This window comes from Melanotaenia boesemani, chromosome 22 (genome assembly GCF_017639745.1).
Source record: "Melanotaenia boesemani isolate fMelBoe1 chromosome 22, fMelBoe1.pri, whole genome shotgun sequence".
Lineage (NCBI taxonomy): Eukaryota > Metazoa > Chordata > Actinopteri > Atheriniformes > Melanotaeniidae > Melanotaenia > Melanotaenia boesemani.
In genome coordinates this window covers 28,889,926-28,908,177 of record NC_055703.1, presented here as the reverse complement: position 1 = coordinate 28,908,177, position 18,252 = coordinate 28,889,926, and the positions used below count along the sequence as shown (strand labels likewise).

General features: G+C 46.1%; 1 protein-coding gene across 2 annotated transcripts in view; it reads right to left on the bottom strand.

Moving 5' to 3' along the window:
- LOC121633644 (serine/threonine-protein kinase D3-like) overlaps positions 1-18,252 on the bottom strand; it is a 61,060-nt gene that overhangs the window by 23,983 nt on the left and 18,825 nt on the right. For both annotated transcript variants that reach the window (XM_041975809.1, XM_041975810.1), the window contains one exon: positions 2,658-2,796. In XM_041975809.1, the coding sequence (XP_041831743.1) occupies positions 2,658-2,796 (139 nt within the window). The remainder of the gene's footprint in view (positions 1-2,657; positions 2,797-18,252) is intronic.

Here is an 18,252-nt window from a genome sequence, read left to right as displayed (position 1 = left end):
TATGCTAGCTTATCTTATCTTAGCTTAACTAAGTTTATGTTAGCTTATCTTAGCTTAACTTAATTTATGTTAGCTTATCTTACCTTAAATTAGTTTATGTTAACTTATCTTACCTTAAATTAGTTTATGTTAGCATATCTTATGTTAGCTTGTCTTAGCTTAACTTAGTTTATGTTAACTTATCTTACCTTAAATTAGTTTATGTTAGCATATCTTATGTTAGCTTGTCTTAGCTTAACTTAGTTTATGTTAACTTATCTTACCTTAAATTAGTTTATGTTAGCATATCTTATGTTAGCTTATCTTAGCTTAACTAAGTTTATGTTAGCTTATCTTAGCGTGTCTTAGCTTAACTTAGTTTATATTAGCTTGTCTTAGCTTAACTTAATTTATGTTAGCTTATCTTACCTTAAATTAGTTTATGTTAGCATATCTTATGTTAGCTTGTCTTAGCTTAACTTAGTTTATGTTAACTTATCTTACCTTAAATTAGTTTATGTTAGCATATCTTATGTTAGCTTGTCTTAGCTTAACTTAGTTTATGTTAACTTATCTTACCTTAAATTAGTTTATGTTAGCATATCTTAGCTTAACTTAGTTTATATTAGCTTGTCTTAGCTTAACTTAATTTATGTTAGCATATCTTATATTAGCTTGTCCTAGCTTAACTTAATTTATGTTAGCTTATCTTATCTTAGCTTAACTAAGTTTATGTTAGCATATCTTAGCTTAACTTAGTTTATATTAGCTTGTCTTAGCTTAACTTAATTTATGTTAGCATATCTTATGTTAGCTTGTCTTAGCTTAATTTAGTTTATGTTAGCTTATCTTATCGGAGCCGATTATCCTGCACAAGTTCTGTGATCACCGCCGTAAATCGGCACTAGCTCCTGTACAGCATTTTACTTCGAAAGTGGTGGTACGGCCGTCACATGATCACTCTACACCAATCAGAGGCCAGCTTCTGGTCAATAGAAAAGAAAGATGGCTGCCTCTTTGGATTCACTGAGCAGCACCGATAGAGAAGAAAATGTCTCAAAAATCATGGAAATTGGACAGACAGGAGCTGAAACCGGATTATATACATAGACATGTTCTGAAGAACGACGAGGCAAATAGATTGGAAAGCGAAAGTGTCTTAAACTACATTTGATTACATTCTGTACTTGCTAAGTTTCCTGTGCTTTTCTTTAGAGAACAGAACCTCTAGTCTGCTTTTGTTAAATGGCGCTTGATTTCCTGTAGTAGTCTGGAAAAGGGTTATAATGAATATGTAAATGATAAAAAACTGTATGCTTATGTTGTTGTTTTCAAGTTTTGCCAAGCAAACTTTGTTTATAAAGCACCTTACCACCAAGGACCAGCAGGGACCACCAAGGACCAGCAGGGACCAGCTGGGACTAGCAGGGACCACCAAGGACCAACTGGGACCAGCAGGGACCAGCTGGCACCACCAAGGACCACCAGTGACCAGCAGGGACCAGCTGGGACCAGCTGGGACCAACTGGGACCACCAAGGACCAGCAGGGACCAGCTGGGACCAGCAGGGACCAGCTGGAACCACCAAGGACCACCAGTCACCAGCAGGGACCAGCTGGGACCACCTGGAGCTGAGCCCGGATGGAGGATACCAGAGGGGGTCAACAGTTTCTAACTGGAATGATCTGGCCAGTGACAAACATCTGGGATCATTTCTCTTTTTTAAATTATTTTACTAAAAGAGGAAAACGTTTCTTTCCTGCCTCAGAGCGAGAGACTTCCTTTTTACAGCATGTCAAAACAAAAGAAAACTTTAAGAAATGAATAAAACAACAGACTTTAATAAAATTAATAAAAATAAAAACTAATTAAATTAAATAAAATGAAACGGAGGTCAGCGCAGGTAGATTTTAGGTCTACATCTAGGACCACATCAGTCCAGCTCTGAGGTCTTTACACTGGCTGCCGGTCCGTCAGAGGATAGACTTTAAAGTTCTGCTGCTGGTCTAGAAAGCTCTGAATGGTTTAGGACCAACATACATCAGTGACCTCTTGACCCAGTATGAACCTACCAGAACCCTCAGGTCATCTGGATCCAGGTTCTTATCAGTTCCAGAGTCAGAACCAGACATGGAGAAGCTGCATTCAGCTTCTATGCTCCACATGTCTGGAACAAACTCCCAGAAAGCCTCAGATCAGCTGAAACACTCAGTTTATTTAGATCCAGGTTAAAGACCCACCTGTTCTCTGCTGCATGGACTAGTTTTTATTTAGAGTCCAGATCTGGATCTGGTTCTTTAAGCTGGAATCATGTTTTAATATTGTCTTTCCCACACTGGAACTTTATTTCTTGCATTTTATCTATTTTATTTTAGCATCTTCGTTCTGTTTTTATTTCATTAATTGCTTTTCTTTTAATGTTTTTAATCTCTTTTTTATTAATGGACTTGTGTTGCTTTCTGCACCTGCTGAAATGTTTTATGTAAAGCACTTTGAATTGTCTTGTACATGAAATGTGCTGTTCAAATAAATTTACCTTGCCTAATATTTTTACCAGAATAAAACTTCATGTGAAGCAGGAAGTTGGTGGTTTTCATCAGTAATGGCGACCGGCCGGAGGCTACAGCGAGACGCACGCCGGTATGGCCACATGGTGAAAACAGGTACAGCCATCTTACCGGAGAGGACCACCTCCACCAGGTCGCCCTCGTGGATTTCCTCTGCTGACGTCAGGCGCTGCAGGATGTTTTCAGAGTTCAGGTTGTGACGGAAGAGCAGGATCTTATCGTACATCCCAAAAAATCCACATTCAGGGAACTGCGGAGGAAAGAGAGAAGATCTTACTACTGGTGGACAGGTGGACCCGTCCTGGTCTCTGCTGCTGTCTGACCAACCAAGGACTCTGCTGGACGGGTCACCTGCTGACTGGACAACAGACAGACCAGGTTTCAGAAACATGAAAACTGCAGGTTGCTGGAAAAGTGCTCTTGAGCAACGCGCTGCTGCTCCTGCTGACCAGAAAGCCCTGCTGGTCCAACCAGAGGATCCTGCCAAACTTTTCCATAAAGAGGAAGGCATGAAAACACCAGCAGCTGGAATCCGTTTCATGTCCAGAGAAACAGGTCCACGTCTGGCTGCAGGCTTCACTTCCTGCTCCACACCTTCATCCAGGTCTCAGCTGGACGTGAAACCTTTCCATGGCTTCCTCACGCACACACCAGGGCTACTGAACACGTAGCCTAGGCTGGGCAGAGCAGCTGGAAGGAGACGAGGGGACGTCATCCTTCACACAACAGCTTCTTTCTTTGGATATGAGTAAAACCGGTGAGTCTGCCTCCGTGGAAAATCATTAATCTGGGTTAAAACTGCACTAACACATAAATACTGAATCTGCTCCGAGTTCCACTTTCACGTACTTTAAACACACTAAAGAAAAATCTATCAATCTGATGTGAACTGGACAATAAAACACTTGAACACTGAGCGGCCTAGTCCAGGTCCTAGTTTCAGGACTCCCCTCGGCTGTTTGACTTTCTCTGTCCTCATGTCAATGATTAACTTTTCTTCTTCAGTGTTGTAGATGCCAACTTTTCTCGTGTCTCTTTATACCCATGATAAAACTGTGATGAGTCTGCAAAAAGGCTCAATGTGATGTGGTTTAATCCAGTGTGAACGAGGCTAAAATGCAGAATATGTTCATTTCATGTTGTTTCTGCACCCTGCAGACGAGCTAGTGGAGCCACTTCCTGCCCTATGTCTGCAGGATGTTAGCAGGGCGCAGGTAGTATGAGGCATGCAATAGGTAGCATGTAGCATGCAGTAGGTAGCATGTAGCATGCAGTAGGTAGCATGTAGCATGCAGTAGGTAGCATGTAGCATGCATTAGGTAGCATGTAGCATGCAATAGGTAGCATGTATCATGCCATAGGTAGCATGTAGCATGCATTAGGTAGCATGTAGCATGCATTAGGTAGCATGTAGCATGCATTAGGTAGCATGTAGCATGCAATAGATAGCATGTATCATGCCATAGGTAGCATGTAGCATGCAGTAGGTAGCATGTAGCATGCATTAGGTAGCATGTAGCATGCAGTAGGTAGCATGTAGCATGCAATAGGTAGCATGTATCATGCCATAGGTAGCATGTAGCATGCAGTAGGTAGCATGTAGCATGCATTAGGTAGCATGTAGCATGCAGTAGGTAGCATGTAGCATGCAGTAGGTAGCATGTAGCATGCAGTAGGTAGCATGTATCATGCATTAGGTAGCATGTAGCATGCAATAGGTAGCATGTAGCATGCATTAGGTAGCATGTAGCATGCAGTAGGTAGCATGTAGCATGCATTAGGTAGCATGTAGCATGCAGTAGGTAGCATCTAGCATACAGTAGGTAGCATGTAGCATGCAGTAGGTAGCATGTATCATGCAGTAGGTAGCATGTAGCATGCATTAGGCAGCATGTAGCATGCAGTAGGTAGCATGTACCATGCAGTAGGTAACATGTAGCATGCAGTAGGTAGCATGTAGCATGCAGTAGGTAGCATGTAGCATGCATTAGGTAGCATGCAGTAGGTAGCATGTACCATGCAGTAGGTAACATGTAGCATGCAGTAGGTAACATGTAGCATGCAGTAGGTAGCATGTAGCATGCAGTAGGTAGCATGTATCATGCAGTAGGTAGCATGTAGCATGCATTAGGCAGCATGTAGCATGCAGTAGGTAGCATGTAGCATGCAGTAGGTAACATGTAGCATGCAGTAGGTAGCATGTAGCATGCAGTAGGTAGCATGCAGTAGGTAGCATGTATCATGCATTAGGTAGCATGTAGCATGCAGTAGGTAGCATGCATTAGGTAGCATGTATCATGCAGTAGGTAGCATGTATCATGCATTAGGCAGCATGTAGCATGCAGTAGGTAGCATGTAGCATGCAGTAGGTAGCATGCAGTAGGTAGCATGTATCATGCATTAGGTAGCATGTAGCATGCAGTAGGTAGCATGTAGCATGTATTAGGCAGCATGTAGCATGCAGTAGGTAGCATGTACCATGCAGTAGGTAGCATGTAGTATGCAGTAGGTAGTATGTACCATGCAGTAGGTAGCATGTATCATGCATTAGGTAGCATGTAGCATGCAGTAGGTAGCATGTACCATGCAGTAGGTAGCATGTAGCATGCATTAGGTAGCATGTAGCATGCAGTAGGTAGCATGTAGCATGCATTAGGCAGCATGTAGCATGCAGTAGGTAGCATGTACCATGCAGTAGGTAGCATGTAGCATGCATTAGGCAGCATGTAGTATGCAGTAGGTAGTATGTAGCATGCATTAGGCAGCATGTACCATACAGTAGGTAGCATGTATCATGCAGTAGGCAGCATGTAGCATGCAGTAGGCAGCATGTAGCATGCAGTAGGTAGCATGCAGTAGTCAGCATGTAGCATGCAGTAGGTAGTATGTAGCATGCATTAGGCAGCATGTAGCATGCAGTAGGTAGCATGTACCATACAGTAGGTAGCATGTATCATGCAGTAGGCAGCATGTAGCATGCAGTAGGTAGCATGTAGCATGCAGTAGGTAGCATGCAGTAGTCAGCATGTAGCATGCAGTAGGTAGCATGTAGCATGCAATGGGTAGCATGTAGCATGCAGTAGGTAGTATGTAGCATGCATTAGGCAGCATGTAGCATGCAGTAGGTAGTATGTAGCATGCATTAGGCAGCATGTAGCATGCAGTAGGTAGCATGTACCATACAGTAGGTAGCATGTAGCATGCAGTAGGCAGCATGTAGCATGCAGTAGGTAGCATGTAGCATGCAGTAGTCAGCATGTAGCATGCAGTAGGTAGTATGTAGCATGCAGAAGGTAACATCTACCACACACAGCACAGCAGCAGTGATCCTGGAGATGCTCAGCCACCATAGCATCAATATGAAGGACAAGAAGTGGCACCATGGAGGAGCAGGTTGGAAGCCACAATCAAGAAAACTTGGAGGGAAGTTAGTCACCTGTCAGACCTCCAGAAGGGTTCAACCACAGAAGGAGAACCCAGGAGGTGAAGCCAGGTGTCCATACCTGAGGCTGGAACCTGCCAAACAAAGACTCCAAACATTGGCTGCACAACTGAGAAGATACACGAGACATAGAGGCCAGGAAAATAAACCGGCTGTTCTCCACTGACCCAGCTAGAGTGTCCTCCAGTGGCAGGTAACACCACGTTAACCCACCAAGGCTGGAGACTGAACAATACTGGAAAACATATGGGAGAAGGAGGCCTCACATAACAGTGAAGCACAGTGGTTAAAAGAACTAAGAGTGGACCACATCTCCCTCCCTGGACAAGGTCCAGGTACCATCAGGCTGGCAGCAAAGAATCTCAGGTATGAAGAACTGGACAGCACCTGGACATGATCCACACCAACTGGTTAAAGACCTCCATGAGCACCTAGCGGCTCAAATGATCGCGCTACCGAGGGATGAACCCACCCTGAATGGATGACCGAGGGATGGACAGTCCTCATACTGAAAGATCCCCAGAAGGGAACAGTCCCATCCAGCTATCAGCCGGTAACCTGTCTCTCCCCAACATGGAAGCTCCTGTCGGGCGTCAGACCGGCTAAGATAAGCGGCACATGGATCAATACACGACAGAGACACAGAAAGGCTTTGGTAAAGGTACCAGAGGAGCCAAACACCAGCTGCTGGTTGACAGAACTGTCGCCCGAGACAGACCAACCTGTTACTGCCTGGACTGATTACCAAAAATCCTCTGACTCAACACCACATACATGATCCTGGAAAGCCTGAAGCTGTACAAGATCAACACTAAGAGCGTTCATTACAGATTCAATGAGGCCGTCACATATTTACCCCGAAGTCTTGTTGTTGGCAGGACCTTCTCTAACAGTAGCTGCTGGTGGTAGACAGAGTTTATACTGCAGCTATGCAGGGGCGGGTCTAGAAACATTCTGATGGGGGGCCAGGAGCACTGACCAGGAAAAGGGGGCACAGATGAGACCTTTGTGTTTTTATCCAGATCATCAGTTTCATCAGAGTTTCTTCATCAGTGTCGGCTGTTTAACTTCAGTCGTCACATCTGCTGCTTTTAGGACAGAAATTATCACCATGGAGACGGTTGGTGAGATGATGCTGGATGAATTTTGCATTATGATCTAGAACATGTAGAGATGATGCAGAACAACATTACATGCTGCATTTACTGACCCTGGGACATCTGACGTTTACCCAAGAGAAGCTGAGTTTACTTTTACTGTAGCATCGGCTCGTTCTGGTGATACGATGCAGTAAAAACGGCAGATTTCTGGCATAATGGTGATTAATAGTGATTAATTTGTAAACTGTCTGCTTAGTCTGTAGTTCCCAAGCCAGGCTAAGAAGGAACGTCAGTACGCTCTATAGAACGGTGGGAGAAGGTTTTCAGCAGTTCTGGGGAGATGTTACTCTTCCTCAAAATGGAGGTAGTCCAGTCTCTGGTGGAGCTCCGTCACCACAGCAGTGGTGTTGATGCCCCATTTCAGGGCATTGCTGATCCCAGGAACTGGACACCTGCTCCATTCCCTGGTGTCCAGTTCTCAGTGGCAGGTGCTCGTTCCTGTTCCGTCTGAAGTCCATGATGAGCTCCTTAAGCCCCTTTTCCACTGAGCAGTTCAGTTTGGGGCGTTGTGGTCAGGTACGCTATTCTGTTGTTTTCATTATAAAAGGGGCTCATATAACCGTTAATGGACCCTTCAGTTTTCCTGATGTTCAGGGACAGCTTGTTGGCACGTCGGCCGGTCAGTCTGCGAACCTCATCCCTGTATGCGATCTCATTGCAGTTTGAGGTGAAGCCTATGACAGTGGTATCATTTGCAAACTTCATAATGTTGCTGGGTGGAGAGGGAGGACAGGCCAGGACGGGGAGGTGAGGAGATCAAGTCTCCCTGTTGCAAGCGGTTTGTCACAAAGTCGTTGATCCAGACTCAGACGTTCATGAAGGCCCAGTCCTGCAGCTTCCTGACTAGTATCCTGGGGACAACAGTATTAAAAGCAGAGCTATAATCCATGAATAAAAGCCTCTCACACCCCCTTCTGCTCCAGGTGGGACGTAGCAATGCGGAAAGCAGAGTGTAAGGCATCCTCTGTGGGTCTATTTGCCCTGTAGGTCAGGAGTCTCCAACTCCGGTCCTCGTGAGCTACTGTCCTGCAGGTTTTAGATGTCTTCTACTACAACGCACCTCTGCACAAACCTGTTAATGACCCAGTATTTGAGACAGGTGTGTTGCATCAGGGTAGAATCCAAAACCTGCAGGATGGTAGCTCACGAGGACCGGAGTTGGAGATCACTGCTGTAGGTAGACTGATGCTGGTCCGAGGTGGGAGAGAGTCGTCTTCAGGTGCCCCAGGATGGGTCTCAAAGCACTTCGAGGGGGTGGAGGTTAGGGCCACTTGTCTGTCGTCATTGAGGGAGCTGATGACTTGTTTTGGTACTGAAATGGCGGTAGCAGATTTAAGACAGGCGAGGACAACGGCATGCACCAGGGAGAGATGAACCATGTCAGTTTAAACCTCTGTAAGCTGGTGAGAGAGTCCCTGAGAGCCCTGCCTGGAATCCCATTAGGAACGGCTGCTTTTCTAACACGGACTAATTTCAGGACACATTCAGCCTCGTATCTCTTCGCTAGATGCCCTGCCATACACCTGCTGTGTCCCCAGTCCAGAAGTGCCGTTTTAATACCTTTCCAGAGGTTGTCTGGCCAGGCTGCACTGCTCCCTCAGGAGGAGCTGGACGTCTTTTGTCATCTGGGGTTTTCTGTTTGGGAAGATGTGAAACTGCTTCTTCTGTATTCCTTCATTTCCTGGATGGAAAACAGGCTCCAGTCAGTGTGTTCAAAACAGTCCTGTAGCTGTGCAGAAGGACCTCTGACCCTGTTCTTATTATTTTTATGGTAAGTTGGAGCTGTCTGATTATGGGACGATGGGCAGGTGATCTGACCATCCAAGGTGCAGGAAGGAAAAGGCTGTGTAAGCTTTGGGGATTTTAGTTTAACACAATCCAGTGTTTTCTCTCCTCTAGTGGCACAAGTCACATGCTGTTCAAACCTGGGAAGCACAGCCATCGGATTCACATGATTAAAATCACCTGCCATGATAAAACCCCCATCTGGATAATTGTAGCAGGTAGCATGTAGCAGGTAACAGGTAGCATGTAGTATGTAGCAAGTAGCAGGTAACATGTAGAATGTAGCAGGTAGAATGTAGCAGGTAACGTGTAGAATGTAGCAGGTAGAATGTAGCAGGTAACATGTAGAATGTAGCAGGTAGAATGTAGCAGGTAACATGTAGAATGTAGCAGGTAGAATGTAGCAGGTAGCAGGTAGAATGTAGCAGGTAACATGTAGAATGTAGCAGGTAGAATGTAGCAGGTAACATGTAGAATGTAGCAGGTAACATGTAGAATGTAGCAGGTAAAATGTAGCAGGTAACGTGTAGAATGTAGCAGGTAGAATGTAGCAGGTAACATGTAGAATGTAGCAGGTAGAATGTAGCAGGTAACATGTAGAATGTAGCAGGTAGAATGTAGCAGGTAGCAGGTAGAATGTAGCAGGTAACATGTAGAATGTAGCAGGTAGAATGTAGCAGGTAACATGTAGAATGTAGCAGGTAGCAGGTAGAATGTAGCAGGTAGCAGGTAGAATGTAGCAGGTAACATGTAGAATGTAGCAGGTAGAATGTAGCAGGTAACATGTAGAATGTAGCAGGTAGAATGTAGCAGGTAGCAGGTAGAATGTAGCAGGTAACATGTAGAATGTAGCAGATAGAATGTAGCAGGTAACATGTAGAATGTAGCAGGTAGAATGTAGCAGGTAGCAGGTAGAATGTAGCAGGTAACATGTAGAATGTAGCAGGTAGAATGTAGCAGGTAACATGTAGAATGTAGCAGGTAGAATGTAGCAGGTAGCAGGTAGAATGTAGCAGGTAACATGTAGAATGTAGCAGGTAGAATGTAGCAGGTAGCAGGTAGAATGTAGCAGGTAACATGTAGAATGTAGCAGGTAACATGTAGAATGTAGCAGGTAGAATGTAGCAGGTAGCAGGTAGAATGTAGCAGGTAGAATGTAGCAGGTAGCAGGTAGAATGTAGCAGGTAGCAGGTAGAATGTAGCAGGTAGCAGGTAGAATGTAGCAGGTAGCAGGTAGAATGTAGCAGGTAACAGGAAGAAGGTAGCAGGTAGCATGTAGAATGTAGCAGGTAGCAGGTAGAATGTAGCAGGTAGCAGGTAGAATGTAGCAGGTAGCAGGTAGAATGTAGCAGGTAGAATGTAGCAGGTAGCAGGTAGAATGTAGCAGGTAGCAGGTAGAATGTAGCAGGTAACAGGAAGAAGGTAGCAGGTAGAATGTAGCAGGTAGCATGTAGAATGTAGCAGGTAGCAGGTAGAATGTAGCAGGTAACAGGAAGAAGGTAGCAGGTAGCATGTAGAATGTAGCAGGTAGCAGGTAGAATGTAGCAGGTAGCAGGTAGAATGTAGCAGGTAGCAGGTAGAATGTAGCAGGTAACAGGAAGAAGGTAGCAGGTAGCAGGAACCTGCAGCACACACTAACCGCAGGAAACCAAGGGACAGGTGACGAGGCAGAGCACACACACATGAATTATGTCTGAGGATCTTTCAGTGATGCTCTGCAGTCATTAGCTGCACACTCAGCCAGAGACGGACTCAGGATCAGAGTTCAGCAGAAAACAGAAGAGCTGCTGTTGTTTCTGGGATGAAATCTGTCTGAAACGTCTATATTTTATAGAATATTTATAGAAATATTAATATTTTTAAACAACAGATAAAAATAAACAATAAATAAAAAGTAAAATCTGATCAATAAAAAAGCATCACTTATCACGGATCATGCAGCCAGACTCCGGAGTGAGCGGGTTTTAGACACCAGCAAGACGTGCAGCCTGGCTCATGAACCGGTTCCAACTGCCCTGTGCTGTGATGTTGGACCTCTGTGATACTGGGCCCAGCATTAGAGAGACACACCAGGAAGAACCAGGCCGTGCCAGGAAGAACCAGGCCGTGCCAGGAAGAACCAGGCCATACCAGAAGGAACCAGGCCGTGCCAAAAGGAACCAGGCCGTGCCAGGAAGAACCAGGCCGTGCCAAGAAAAACCAGGCCGTGCCAGAAGGAACCAGGCCGTGCCAGAAGGAACCAGGCCGTGCCAGAAGGAACCAGGCCGTGCCAGGAAGAACCAGGCCGTGCCAAGAAAAACCAGGCCGTGCCAGAAGGAACCAGGCCGTGCCAGAAGGAACCAGGCCATACCAGAAGGAACCAGGCCGTGCCAGAAAGAACCAGGCCGTGCCAGGAAAAACCAGGCCGTGCCAGAAGGAACCAGGCCTTGCCAGAAGGAACCAGGCCGTGCCAGAAGGAACCAGGCCGTGCCAGAAAGAACCAGGCCGTGCCAAGAAAAACCAGGCCGTGCCAGAAGGAACCAGGCAGTGCCAGAAGGAACCAGGCCGTGCCAGGAAGAACCAGGCCGTGCCAGAAGGAACCAGGCCGTGCCAGGAAGAACCAGGCCGTGCCAGGAAGAATCAGGCCGTGCCAGTCTCTCTGCTGGTACTAACTGGGTTTTCTGGTGACCGGCACCTTCCAGAGGAACCTGACAGCCAGGTCGGAGATCTCACAGCCAACCTCCAGACGTGTTAGATGGCATCATCGGTTCGTCCTAACATTACATGAACTTTCCTCTCTGGGAAACACAACGATGAAGTTTGCAGCAACGTCACCTGCTGGTGATGCTGGTTGGTCTGGGTCCACTGTGAACCAGGTGGATGTAGGGGCTGCAGGAATGTGGTTTGTAAAGCAGCTTTTTTCCTTATTTCCAGGATCGGAATCAGCTTTTCTCACAGCGATGCTGACTCATCACATCCAGGATCGTCTGTGATGACATTTTATCTGGATGTCCTCACAGCTGATCCCAAACATTGCAGCCAGAGTTCTGATTGGTCCGACTCAGAGAAGCCACACCTCTCCTGTTTTTCACCAACTTCCTGTTTAGGACTCGGAGCTCTTCTCCGACCTAAGGAAGCCCTGAAGGGTCTGGCACCATCCTACCGAGAAGAAGTCGTTATTCCAGATCATCCAATCAGAAGGCTCCCAGAATGCTTCAGAACTGGAAGCAGAATTTTTAGCTCTCAGACTCGTGGAAGGAGCTGCTGACACGTCTCTGGTTTTAGATGGTTTCATGTTTATTTATCATGGTTTTTTTATCTGACGATATTTACCGTTTCTATGTTTTATGATAACCTGAGTTTGAAGGGAGACGTTTAAAAGTTCATTTGATTAAAAAAAAAGAAGAAATCTGTTCATTCTGGACCAGGCTGGAAATCAGAAGCCTCCATGTGGACCGGGTCAAGTCCAAACCTGAAGGAACAACACTCTGGTCTTTCCATGATGTGGTTCAAGCAGGAACGTTGTCAGGGTGCAGCCAATCCATCATGGAAAGAGTTAGACCCCCACCGAGGCCCGCCTCATCAGCTGAGCTGTTCACTTCATGTCTTTTACTCTGAGTGGAGATTCCATCGATCGAACATGCTCTAAATGCAGCTACTGGGACTTCATCCAATCAGGTAAGAGCGACTCATCAGCTGATTCTTCCCTGAGGTGAGCACGCAGAGTACCATTAACAGACAAGAGTGTGTTTAATACACTCATCTCCTCTTTTTAGCTAATCCTCCATTAACCTGGCTTAGCACACACACACATTTTCTCAGGTCGTCCTTACCAAACAGAAACAAACATGGACCCCCCCATCCCCCAACATGTAGTCACTTTAGCTGCTAAGCTGGGGGGGGGGGGGGGGGGGGGGGGGTTGAATAGGAGGCTGGACTCGTAGCTTTCTGAGAACATCTGGACTAGGAGCACAAACAGCCGCTGGCCTCCACTGCCGGCCCTGCTAGCGCCACTAACTGTACTAATATGAAGGGGGAACAGCTGTGGGTCTGGTCTGCTGGTCTTTGTCACCTCGCTCTGGAACAACAGGAAGCAGAGGGTCACGCTGTCACGTGGGAGTTTCATTCACCTGCAAGCTGTTGGCTGACTGCAGAAAACCACACCTGGATCTGCTAAATGACGCTCCATCAGGCCCTGTGACCGAAGATCATTTAAACTTTTTAAAGTTTAATGTTCAAAAATAACACAAGTTTCCAGCAGCACTTCCGATCAGCTTCTGTCTGAAAGTTTCACCTCCTTAGCCAAAAAATCTGGTGGATGTCCAGGACGTGCCCTGTGTGACTCTGAGGCAAAAGTCTGGAAAAAGTAGTTCCAGGGTGATGTTCAGCATGGTGTAAAAAGTAGTTCCAGGGTGATGTTCAGCATGGTGTAAAAAGTAGTTCCAGGGTGATGTTCAGCACGGTGTAAAAAGTAGTTCCAGGGTGATGTTCAGCACGGTGTAAAAAGTAGTTCCAGGGTGATGTTCAGCATGGTGTAAAAAGTAGTTCCAGGGTGATGTTCAGCACGGTGTAAAAAGTAGTTCCAGGGTGGTGTTCGGCACGGTGTAAAAAGTAGTTCCAGGGTGATGTTCGGCACGGTGTAAAAAGTAGTTCCAGGGTGATGTTCAGCACGGTGTAAAAAGTAGTTCCAGGGTGATGTTCGGCATGGTGTAAAAAGTAGTTCCAGGGTGATGTTCAGCACGGTGTAAAAAGTAGTTCCAGGGTGATGTTCGGCACGGTGTAAAAAGTAGTTCCAGGGTGATGTTCAGCACGGTGTAAAAAGTAGTTCCAGGGTGATGTTCAGCACGGTGTAAAAAGTAGTTCCAGGGTGATGTTCGGCATGGTGTAAAAAGTAGTTCCAGGGTGATGTTCAGCATGGTGTAAAAAGTAGTTCCAGGGTGAGGTTCAGCATGGTGTAAAAAGTAGTTCCAGGGTGATGTTCAGCACGGTGTAAAAAGTAGTTCCAGGGTGATGTTCAGCAAGGTGTAAAAAGTAGTTCCAGGGTGGTGTTCAGCATGGTGTAAAAAGTAGTTCCAGGGTGATGTTCAGCACGGTGTAAAAAGTAGTTCCAGGGTGATGTTCAGCATGGTGTAAAAAGTAGTTCCAGGGTGATGTTCAGCATGGTGTAAAAAGTAGTTCCAGGGTGATGTTCAGCACGGTGTAAAAAGTAGTTCCAGGGTGATGTTCAGCACGGTGTAAAAAGTAGTTCCAGGGTGATGTTCAGCACGGTGTAAAAAGTAGTTCCAGGGTGGTGTTCGGCATGGTGTAAAAAGTAGTTCCAGGGTGATGTTCGGCACGGTGTAAAAAGTAGTTCCAGGGTGATGTTCAGCACGGTGTAAAAAGTAGTTCCAGGGTGATGTTCGGCATGGTGTAAAAAGTAGTTCCAGGGTGATGTTCAGCACGGTGTAAAAAGTAGTTCCAGGGTGATGTTCGGCATGGTGTAAAAAGTAGTTCCAGGGTGATGTTCAGCATGGTGTAAAAAGTAGTTCCAGGGTGATGTTCAGCACGGTGTAAAAAGTAGTTCCAGGGTGAGGTTCAGCATGGTGTAAAAAGTAGTTCCAGGGTGATGTTCAGCACGGTGTAAAAAGTAGTTCCAGGGTGATGTTCAGCAAGGTGTAAAAGTAGTTCCAGGGTGGTGTTCAGCATGGTGTAAAAAGTAGTTCCAGGGTGATGTTCAGCACGGTGTAAAAAGTAGTTCCAGGGTGATGTTCAGCATGGTGTAAAAAGTAGTTCCAGGGTGAGGTTCAGCATGGTGTAAAAAGTAGTTCCAGGGTGATGTTCAGCATGGTGTAAAAAGTAGTTCCAGGGTGATGTTCAGCAAGGTGTAAAAAGTAGTTCCAGGGTGGTGTTCAGCAAGGTGTAAAAAGTAGTTCCAGGGTGGTGTTCAGCATGGTGTAGCATCTCTTCTTCTAACATGTCTGGAAACGTCTGGGAAGTGAGGAGACCAGTTGCTGGAGTTTTAGGAGAGGAATGTTGTCCCATTCTGGTCTGATGCAGGATTCTAGCTGCTCTACAGTCCTGGACCTTGGTTGCTGGATTTCTGCTTCCAGGATGTTTTCTGCTTCCGACTCTTTGCTGTCCATCATTTCATCTCTGAAATGCTCCTTTTCTACCCAGTCATGTTACCGACCTGCTGCCAGTTAAACCAGTTCAGTTCCAGGTGTTTCTGGTTTGTACCAGGTACTTTTTCAGCCTTTTGTTGCTCCCGTTGCAGCTTTTTCCCGACGTGTTGCTGCATCAGATTCACTATCAGCTCATATTTTCATCTCATGGTGAAACTTTTCTCTCCTGCTGGAATAAACGGTGTTGTTGGGATTCTGCTTCATTTATTTCCAAACAGTCCTTCATTTCTGGAGCTGAGGTTGTAAATATTTTCTTATTTATTTAATGGTTAATCATTATTCCAACATCACAGCTCAGTGGTTGATGACTGAGAATAAAAATTAACTCTTATTAACTTCCCAGGACCAAGCAGGAATGTCACGTCCATTCCTGGTAACTACTGAGCCGGATCTACAAGGAAGTTCTCCATGCACGTCGTCCTCTGCAGGCAGCAGCTTCCTTACAAAGCCGACGCTCTGAGAAACACACCACAGTAAGCCCTGGTTGGCAGCACGGCTGCGGCGACGAAGACGCTCAGTTTCAGCCGCTTGTCTCCATGTGAAGTTTCAGAGAGGAATCCTCCCGTTTAAACCTCAGAAATGATCACGAACACCGGATTTCTCCAGCTGCAGATCCGGAGACATGCCCTCGGCTCCAGGACCAGTCTGGAAGCTGATCACCAACCTGTAGGGGGGCTGGGGATGTGGTCTGGGCTCCACTGTCTTCCACCCCCTCCTCTCCTTCCCCCCTAGGTAGCACCCGGTGGCTGTTTGGGGGGGGGCTGGTTCTCCTGGGCATGGTGCCTTCGGGGTGGGGGTGGGGGGGCTACCTCTGGGTCTTGGGGGTCCTGGACCCTTCGCTCTGGCCTCCCTGGATGGCTGGTGCCAGCGGGGTCGACGGCTGCTGATCTTGGCCTGCGGGGCCCTGCACTCCGTGACTGTGGGGGGGGCTCTGCCTGGGGCCTTCCTCTGCCGCCCTCTGGGTGGGTCCAGGATGGTCTTCGTGGTGGGGGGGGCTGGGGTTGGTTCTCCAGGATCCTGCTGATGGCCCGGGTCTCTGGGCCGCCCTAGTCTGCCTCCAGCCTCCGTAGAGGCGTGGCCTCATCTCTGATCCTCCTCATTCCTCATCCAGCAGTGTCCAGGGGGTTTATCAGAGATCTTTGGTTCAGGTGTGTGTGTTTCAGGTTCTCTGGTGGTTGTCTGGTTGTGTATGTATACGCCTCGGTTCCAGCTGACTGTAGTCTCGTCATGTTTAGTCGGTGTCATGCACCCTTTGTGTTTCCTGTGGCTCATCGTGAAACCTTGTTCCTGCCCGCCAGCCTCATCTACCTCCACGCTCCCAGACAGCTTATATGTTTTTGGTTTCAGATGAAATATTTTCCTGAGTAGAGTCTGCAGGAGGAGCCGCTGACCCTCGCATCTGCTCGGCCCAGTCTGAGGGATGTGATCAAGAGTTGATTGATCGGGTATCACATTCCTGTCATAGAAGAGCTGAAACCGTAAAACATGTGGCCGTTAGATGATTTTACTATCCTCCTTCTTTTTTTTTTTTTTGATCAACTTTTTATTGCATATTAGTATAACACACACATGAAAACACTTTACATGTAACACGGTCATACTTTAAATTTCCCCCATACTTAATATGTGTGTAACTACAAGGCGTAACTTTGCAAAAGTTGAAATGTCTGCCAACAAACAGAATAACACACATAGTGGAGAAAAAAAAAAAAAAAAAGAAACTAACTCCCCCACCCCTCCCCATTGGCGACAACCCCCCCCCCCCCCCCACCTCACCTTGGATCTCATACTCGTACCCCTAAAGTAGAGAAAGGGTTAATGTTTGACACGCTGCACCATCTCCTTAACTAAATTATAGGCCTCCTCCCACATTTTAAGTGTCTTAAGGCTTGCCCCATGTAATCGAGCTACTGACCACTCCATCAATACGAGTTCAAAAAATGAGTTGGCCCACTGCCGCCAAGCTAAGTCATGCGGTGGTTGCCATCTCAGAGCCAACATTTTCTTGGCTGCTGTGAGGCCAGCAAATAGAAGGCGTTTCTGTTGCAAGGACAAATTCAGGGAAGAATCATCATTGAGTAGAAACACATGGGCTAATAATGGAATTGTTGTTCCAAGCATTTCATTCAAGGTTAAAGATATCTTTTTCCAAAATCTACCCACCTCAGGGCAGTCCCAAAATACATGTTTAAATGTTCCTTGGACATTGAGAGAGCAAAGATCGCAATTAGGAGAGTCAATGATCTTCATCAAGTGACGCTTTCTAGGGGTGAGGTACATTCTATGAACAAATTTATAATGTATTAGGTGATGGTTGGGATTCTTAGAAGTATTGAATAGATTTGTCCACACCGTGTCCCAGCAAATCACTTCAGCATTCGCATCCGTTAGGTCCTTTTGCCATATGGCTTCTAACGGTAAAGTATTTTGAGGTATGGAAATAATCTTATATAACTTAGACACAATCCCTTGTAAGGATCCAGGTGGGGCCAGCACTTTGTGAAGCGGATGCATAGGAAGTGCAGATCCCCATGGCACACCATAGGCCTTCATGGCTGATCTTAATTGTAAATAGAAAAAATATGAAGAACCAGGTAAGCCATAATTAATTTTTAAATCATTAAAGGATCGCAGGCCATCACGATCATACAAGTCTTCCAGAATGTTAATTCCTTTACTCTTCCAACTTGGGAATGAGAAAGGTAGGTTGCCAGTTAGGAGTAAGAAGTTGTTAAATATCGGTGAATGATTGTGCCATTTGAGAGCTACATGCATGTATTTCAACACCGTATGAAAAGTTGTAAGAAGGTGTGTGATAAGAGGGCCGAGGCGCAACTTAGCATTCTTTAAGGGAATGTTAGAATATACCAGGTCTTGCAATCTATGAGGCTGCGAGAGATTCTCCTCTATCGGCCTCCAAGCGACTGAAGCGTCAGGGTTGAACCAGATAGCAAGGGGACGTAGCACATAGGATCAAAAGTACACCTTATAATTTGGTAGGGCCAGGCCTCCCTGTGATCTATCACGTTGCAAAGTTGCAAGTCTCAAACGTGGTCTTTTCCCTTGCCAAATGAATCTAGAAGTTAATGAGTGAAGTTTTTCCCAGTATCCTAAAGGGGGGGCAAGAGGAATCATTGATGAATAAAAATTGATACGGGGAAGTACATCCATTTTAACTA